Raw genomic sequence first — 8,141 nt, forward strand, 5'->3', positions numbered from 1 at the left:
TGTTGTGAGGATGGGCGTGATGAACTCCAAGATCTCTACCTGTTGGAGCCGAAACTGGAAATGGAATGATTGGTTTCATATCATTTGGCAAATTTTATAGCTTTATTTCACTTTTTCTAGGATTGCAGGTTTCCCAGCAACAGTAAACAGTACAATGAAGTACAATCTGGAAATATGAATGTTCCACAAAACAAAACATTTGACTACCAAAAAGTATCAAAATTGTCCAGAAAATTAAGCTGTGTCAACCATTTTAAGAACTGATAAGAGAAAGGGACTTTTGATTTTACTTTTTATGGATCATACATACTGCAAGTAATGCTTGAAAGCACAGTATTTAGTTAAGAAAGTTGATTCCATTTTAGCACTGTAGATTCTGTAAGAAATTGTCAACTTCCATCATTAATTCAACTTTTTGCAGAAACAATTAGGCTCCTAATTGACTGAAATAAGGGTTTAAATTCCAGTTTGAGGTTTTAGTTTTCATTTTGATACTTCTTTATTTCAACCAACTCATTTTCAAATCTTCCTTCATTTTCTGCTTTCACATCGTGAAGGATACCAGTCTTCTGAAATGCTTCCTTATCCCTTCATCCTTCATTAGATCCTTCTTAGGAGTATATTCTTCTTGAGTTTCCAGATGGTATTCCCAGATTCTTTGGTTGCACTCTTTTGTTTGCTTCATAGTCTCTATGTTTCTTTCTTTGTTTTTGCTATTGTTTTCTTTAATTAGCCTCAAACAAAGCAAGATTCATTTAGATACAGAGGGCACTTATTCCACAGAGGGTTTTGGAACACTTTGGCTTTGCCCTCTGCCCAGTTATAGAATAGTAGGATCATTGTTTCACACCTCAGCTCTGAGAACATGTCTGGGGTCAGACTGCGTGGATCTGAGTCCTAGATGCTGTAGTGTGTCCTGGGTAAGTTCCATAATGCACGTGTGCCTCACTTTCCTCAACTGTAAAAGGAAGTTAATAATTGGCCCTACACCTAAGGTTGTTTACAGGATGATATGAGATAATGTATGCTAAACACTTAGAACCATGCCTGGCACATAGTAAGTACTCAAAAAATGTTAGCTATTATTATTATCTAGCAACCAAAGCCAGGACTGTTGGAGCAGACTGCGCCAGATATGCAGGTGGTAAGAGGTGTCTGCACCCTGTGCTGACCACCCCTACTCCTGGTGTGACCCACTCATGCACGAAATGGATAGAGGGATAAGTCTAATTCTCTTTTTCTAACAAGTTTTCACCTTCTACATCTGTGTTGCACTAAGGGGGTACGCCTCCTTCCCCGTTACCTGGCTTTGACTGATACTCCCCACATATAGAATAACTAAAAAACTGGTATTTTCACGTTTACAGCTACCAAAAATATTGCTATCTCTGTCTCATGTATGAAGGTTTTACTGTGCAGGCTATAACTGTCTACCTTCTCCCAATTTTCCCACTTCTGTGATTTTAAAAGTAGTTTCCTTTCTTCCTTTCCTCAGATGTTCTCAGACTTGTCAGATGAAGGCTGGCTTTTTTTCATTTTTTTCTCAAGTCAGTTCAGTTCAGATCTATCTGCTTCATAGCAAGTAGGAATTTTGCCCATATTCTGCAATAAACTTATACTTGGGCCCTTGATCTAGGTGTGGTTATGTGTTTTCACTTTGTTGTTATGGTTATTCATTTGGAGATATTTTAGTGGAAGTTGGAAAAGCCTGCACTGCCATATGCCTTTAAAAGCAGAATTTTAACTTAAATTTTTTAAAAACAGTATAAAGAAAATATAAAAATTTAAAGTAATTTCTCTGTACATGCTCTTAATATATTTCAATAATTCAGGTATTGGAAATGAAAGAATTTTTTCCAGAACTTTTACGTGATCTGTTAAAAAATAATTCCTAGAACTCAATCAGTTACGGCACTAAGACTACTCCTATACATTTTTCATCGTGTTATAAGAGTTTCCAGTGTTTATTTGTATCTTTTTAAGCCTAAAATTAGACTTTGTATTTTATTCTCAAATTATTCTACAGATGAGAAATATAGGAGGTTAAGTAACCTTTCCAAAGGTTACACATAACCAGTTAAAGGCAAAGTCAGAACTAAAACCCAGGTCTCCTTGAGTCACTTTTATTAGAACAACTTGCTGAAATCCAATTATATATACTAATTTTAATTTAATATTTTCTTTTGATCTTAAATCACTCTATGAGTCCCATAAAAGGAAAATTAGCATTTGTTCTATGTAGTTTGAATTCTCAGCTTCTTTATGCTCAATCTTAAATTCTGATTTCACACTGAAAGACCTAATTTGTGCTAATATAGTTCTGTTTGCAGGACAAGCTAACCTAACCCGTGGAAACCATCTGGTTCTAATGGTATCACCTGCCTCGTTTATCCCAGATAAGATTCAGGATTCCCAGCTATCAAGTGTAGACCCTCTACCCCCACCTTCCTCTCAGATGAGAACCTGAAGGCCAGTACCAGTCTCAACATGACTGGTATGGAATGAAATTTCTGCTCACTATATTTTATTTCTCCCCTCATTTTAATGTAAATTACCCTGCATTCAGAATGAACTCCCAAAAGATTTTTCCTTGTGACTATCTATATTCTTGTAATGGATCCTAAGTTATCATCCACTAACGCATTGAGCTTTGAAGATGGAGACAAGAGTGCATATATCCAATAATAAGTTGGAAAAAAATTCTATTGCCCTTCTGCGAGATAAGTTTAAAGCTCCCAAGTGCAAGAGTAAGAATATACAAAGGTAAAATATGTCCTCCCACTAGCCAGTTGAAACGCAAGGGCCCATTAAACTCAGAGCCATAAGAAGGAAAATGCAAAGGGTCCTTTCTCTCTTCTTTTATTTTGGCAGCTTCAGCAACATGATGTTTGCTGGCATATTTAGCACCAGCTGATTCACTCTCATTCAAACTTCCTCTTTACATCTTACTTTTAACTGACACCTACTCCAGTTTCCTAGTAAGAAATGTTTTGTTGTGTTTAGAGTAAATTAATAAGATGATTAACTTACTAATGAAATAAAACTACAAATATCAGTAGTTTCTGAGATCGGGCTTTGAAATCACATTTTTGAGGGATTAGACTGCTCTAATAGAGTATGAAATGGAATAAAAATAATGTATGTCATAAAAAGTGTTAGCATAAACCATAGAAAGAGGCTGTTGGAATGATTTGTTGGGGCTGTAGTTACCTCAAGCTGGGAAATAAAACCAAATGGGTCAGTACCACTCAAGCACACTGGGCCAAACAACTGGCAATGACAAAAACAGGTCCCTCATATTCAGAGAGCCATTTAAATCAGGTAACCCATCATGTGAAATGTTCCATGTTATTGGGTTGGCCAAAAAGTGCCTTCAGTTTTTTTTTTTTTTTTTTTTGGAATAGAAAACTTAGCTTTAATACTGACTGGTCACTTAAATACTGTTATAAATTTTCTTATAACAAATTTCAATGATCAAATCATTTTGGTACCAATTTTGCTAATACTGGATGTACTAATAACGGAAATTATACTTACTCATTGCAAAACCAAGAGCAGGGCAAAAGGTTCAGACTAGTGAGTTAACAAGTGAAAAAACACTGATTTTGAGTATTTGATTTATCTGATCAAACTGAACATTTCCTTTAGAGCAGCTGCTATGAAACACCCCTTTCCTCAAAAAATTCCAAATAACATTTCTGCAAAAGAAACTTAAGGCAAACAACTTAGAACAAGGACAAAGTTTAAAAGTCAGTTGAAATTTTCTTTTAATTAAAGACCCAAGGGACAAGAAGCTCCTTTGTGTTACAGTACATAACATATGGCTCTTATACAGAGTAAAATAGACACCAGGGAGTCAAGTGTTTATACCAGCGCTGAATTCTTACTGTAGCAGCCAAAAAGTAAAGCAGGATTTCCTTTACTGGCATTGAGACTGTAACACATTTTTACATGCAATAAATTCTTTGGTAGACTTAATCATTCAGTGGAATTACAGAATTTGCAAAGGAAAGTAATAGTCAAATATTTCATGTAAAATTTGAGCACAGTACTTCTCACCATATGCTATTTATACAGACTTCAGAAAAAATGTCAATCCTACTAAACTTTTACATACTGCCTCAAAATTTGCCAGTTAACTTCTCTGTGTTCAAAAAAAAATGTAACTATAACAAAGTAGGGCAGATAATGAGTTTTTAAAATATGTTTCATGATGTTTTTAGTAATTGTGCAAATGGAAACTAATCTGAAGGATGTGGAATTCTTTGAAATCCTGGATGGCTACCACTTTCTCCTCTCCATCCTCCTCCCAAGCACATCTGTAAGGCATCATTTTGGAACAGCTATCTAATACATCTTAAATTAAGTACATAAATAATGACAGCAATAATTTTCAACTATTACTACACCATAATATCCTCAAGACTTTGCCTTATTATATGAAGAACACGAGTTTTGAATGGTGAAAGTAAATGACTTACTACAAAAAGGAAAAACCCATGACGGGCAAAGGAGCATCAAATGATCTTGATTATGACACTGAAGCCCAGTATGAATAATGCCATGAAATGTCAGTACTGGTTTGGTTTGAAAGCTGATGCTCCTCCTGTGCGATGAGTGCTCTTCCATCAAGAAGTTATTTCTGAAGTCGTTTGTGTTTTGATCTTACCACACACCAAAATTTCTGAGACAGGATTTTCCTTTTAAAATCAGAAACTTGTTCCCACTGTGCATCCAGGACTGAAGCATTGTAATGTTCTTTGGGTGACTTATAAGATTAGTGTCATAATCATGTAATTACATGTGGGGTTATTTCACTTAAACCACCTGCACTGCTACAGTTCTAAACTCATCCTAGAGAGATTTAAAATAAATAAAGTGACTTAAGTTCTCTCACAGATGGGTTCTATATGCAGAAACTTTCTCCTCATGAAGCTGCCACTGTAATCAGAGTTCATGGCGATGACCGATGGCCCCATCCGGTAGCCCTCTCACACAACAGTCTGTACAGGAGTGACACACTGTGCAGGAGAACCGGCTCTCTCCGAGGATGAGGTTGATCGGTTGGAAATTTCTCTCTGTAGTTCCTCTACTTTCTTCTGAAGCTCTGCTCGTTTAGCAAGAAGTTCTTTGTATCTGTTGTGAATGGGCTCCTGTGGCTTCATCCGTGGATTCCACCTTACGTAGTATCCCACCCAGAGCTCTAGGTGGCGCATGCTGGCTACTGGATAAAGGACATGATTGGAATAGTTCCCATAGAGAGGATTAGTGAAGTCCTCCAGCTGACTATTTATGTAAGACCACAATGACACAGTCCTTTTGGGAAGATTCTCTTTTCCTCTCTGCTGTTCACTGTTACAGAGGAATGTTCCAAACAAACAGCTATACAGGTGGTCCAAAATGGTAATGAGAAAATATTCATTGAATTCAAATGCTGTTGGAAACTGTCTTGTCATTTGCCAGACACAGTCAATAAACTGAAGAAAAACAGGTGATCTGTCTGCATCTGCATGGTTCTTATCTCCATGGCCAAGTCTAAGCTGAAATCGATGTCCAAAGCTTAGCCACTCTTTTTCTACAAGGACTTCAAATCCTCGGATGGTTCGGTAGTATCCATCCAACATGAGCATGGCCAGGGAGGTCAGCTGAGCTGTGCGATCCCAGCCATCACTGCAGTGGACTACCACAGACGTCTTTCCTGACTCTACTTTGTCAGCAATCCTAAGAGCCCCTGCAAGAATAAGCTTAATATGCTCTAGCCAGTGAGTAGATTCCAAGTTAGACAACCAGTGGGTCTCCTCAATGTTGGGGTACACAATCTCCTTAAGTTTTCGTAAAGATTCTCTCATAACATGGATATTGTGGATATCTAGAAAAACTAGTTCTGCATTTTGATAGGCATCTTCACTTTCATAACCTCCACCTTTTGCCTTATTGGCAACAGCATTAACACTTGGCCGGGCGTCAAATATAAACATCTTATGAGATTGGGCATTGGAGTCCATAATGGCTTGAAGGTATTTTTCATCTTCTTTGCTTCGCTTCCCACTTACCCCTACCATGGGCTGGCTACACCGAGTGATTGTGGCTTGACTTTCAGGATGAATCCATGATAAAACTGGGATACGGCCCCGTGATCTGAAGGATGCCACTCTCTTTAATTCTTCATCAGGAATATTTGCCGGCACAACCAAGAGGGCAGGGTATGTATCACAAAGCTCATACTGCTCATTTATCTTTGTTATTCTCCAGCTTTCATTTGGAATTCCCTGCCTTCTATACTCTAAAAGAGAGTCATATAGCTTCCACCCGTTTTCAGGAAATACTTCTTTGTACTCAAAAGCAAAAAGAGGCAGGTTATTAGAGACAGGAAATGCATATTTCATTAGATTCTCAAATATAGATCTTCTTGTTCGCCCCTCAGGTTTATGAGCAAACCGTAAGTTCCGGATAGCCTTGCACACAGTTTCAAGTCCGTAAGAGTTTTCACCTCGACTAGAAGCACCACCAATTTTTTCTACTCTACTTATAACACCAAGAGAAGCATCTAAAACAAATGGGGGATCCCGTTCCATGCTTTTGAAATATAACCTGTAATTCGTAACAGTCAGAGTTCCTCGTACAGCACCAGTGAATGGACATATATAAGTTACATCTTTGGCCATGTCTTTAATATTTTCTCCTGGAAGTAAGGGTGGTTCTTCCATTTCTGCTAATTTGTTAGACTCCCTCAGGACCCTCAAATCAGGAGAAAAGTTCTCTGCAGAAGTTGATATGGAATCCGATGATACAACAGAAGCTGATTTTGTATGCACTGAATTCTCTGAATGAGAAGTGGAAGCACTCTGACAGGAAGGGTCTCTGTTTAATGCTGGTGATATGAAGATGAATACGATCCTTGTCCTCAAGTAGCTTATAGCCTAGACAGGGAATCCACGCTGGGTGGCCGTGCTACTGCCGGCTGGGAGCCAAGACTCTCGCAACTCGAGCTCTTCTCCATGGCGCGGCGGAGGCAGCGGGAGAGAAAGCCTGCAGCGACCTCCGCGGCTGCCGGGCTGCAGAAACGGAGGGCGGAGTGCGACTGGCAGGGGCCGCGGTCAGGCCCGCGCCGGCCCAGGAGGGCGCCTTCAGTTTTTAAGTAAAATAAAAGACACATTTTTCATTTTCACCAAGAACTTTATTGAAAAACGTATTCACCCTTTTGTTCTACTACCTTCTGCCATTTTTCAGGCAACTTCGTAATTCCACCCTCCCAAAACTTTTTATCTTTTTTGAGCAAAGAACTGTTCCAGGTGCCTTTTACCGTCTTCCAGGAATTGAAATTTTTTCCATTAAGAGAATTTTGTAAAGACCCAAATAAATGGAAATCTGAAGATGCAATGTCTGGTGAATACGGCAGATGAATCAGAACTTCCCAGACAAGCTGTAACAGTTTTTGCCTGGCCATCAAAGAAATATGCGGTCTTGTGTTATCCTGATGGAAGATTATGCATTTTCTGTTGACTAATTCTGGACGCTTTTCGTCGAGTGCTGCTTTCAGTTGGTCTAATTGGGAGCAGTACTTGCTGGAATTAATAGTTTGGTTTTCCGGAAGGAGCTCATAATAGAGGACTCCCTTCCAATCCCACCATATACACAACATCACCTTCTTTGGACGACGACTGGCCTTTGGTGTGTTTGGTGGTGGTCCATTTCACTTGCCCCATGACCTCTTCCATTCCACATTATTGTACAGTATCCACTTTTTACCACGTATCACAATTTGTTTTAAAAACGTAACTTTTTCACTATGTTTAAGTAGAGAATCACATGTGGAAATACGGTCAAGAAGGTTTTTTTCCCTTATGTGGAACCCAAACATCAAAGCAGTTAACATAACCAAGCTGGTGCAAATGATTTTCAACGCTTGATTTGGATATTTTAAGTATGTAGGCTATCTCCCACGTGGTATAACATGGATTGTTCTCAGTTAATGTCTTGATTTGATCTCTATCAACTTCAACTGGTCTACCAGACTGTGGAGCAACGTCCAGCAAGAAATCTCCAGCACGAAACTTCGCAAACAACTTTTGACACATTCAATCAGTCACAGCACCTTCTCCATACACTGCACAAATCTTTTTGTGTGTTTCAGTTGCATT

General features: G+C 38.7%; 1 protein-coding gene across 1 annotated transcript; it reads right to left on the reverse strand.

The window, feature by feature from the left end:
• Window positions 1–3,749: 3,749 nt before the first annotated feature.
• Window positions 3,750–7,116, reverse strand: LOC116739323 (myotubularin-related protein 2-like). The gene is made up of 2 exons (XM_032603651.1): window positions 6,921–7,116; window positions 3,750–6,843 (listed from the first exon to the last, which is right to left on the reverse strand). Exons 1-2 carry the CDS (start codon window positions 6,998–7,000, stop codon window positions 4,992–4,994), a joined length of 1,932 nt encoding a protein of 643 aa, XP_032459542.1. The 5' UTR covers window positions 7,001–7,116; the 3' UTR covers window positions 3,750–4,991.
• Between the last annotated feature and the right edge of the window lie 1,025 nt (window positions 7,117–8,141).

Source organism: Phocoena sinus, chromosome 14, assembly GCF_008692025.1.
Source record: "Phocoena sinus isolate mPhoSin1 chromosome 14, mPhoSin1.pri, whole genome shotgun sequence".
NCBI lineage: Eukaryota > Metazoa > Chordata > Mammalia > Artiodactyla > Phocoenidae > Phocoena > Phocoena sinus.

What these genes read in the sequence shown, in the direction of transcription:
- LOC116739323 (XM_032603651.1), bottom strand. Translation starts at nt 7,000, where the DNA reads ATGGAGAAGAGCTCGAGTTGCGAGAGTCTTGGCTCCCAGCCGGCAGTA. An exon ending in AGCGTGGATTCCCTGTCTAG is followed by an intron (nt 6,844 to 6,920) that starts GCTATAAGCTAC and finishes TTCCTGTCAGAG; the next exon opens with TGCTTCCACTTCTCATTCAG.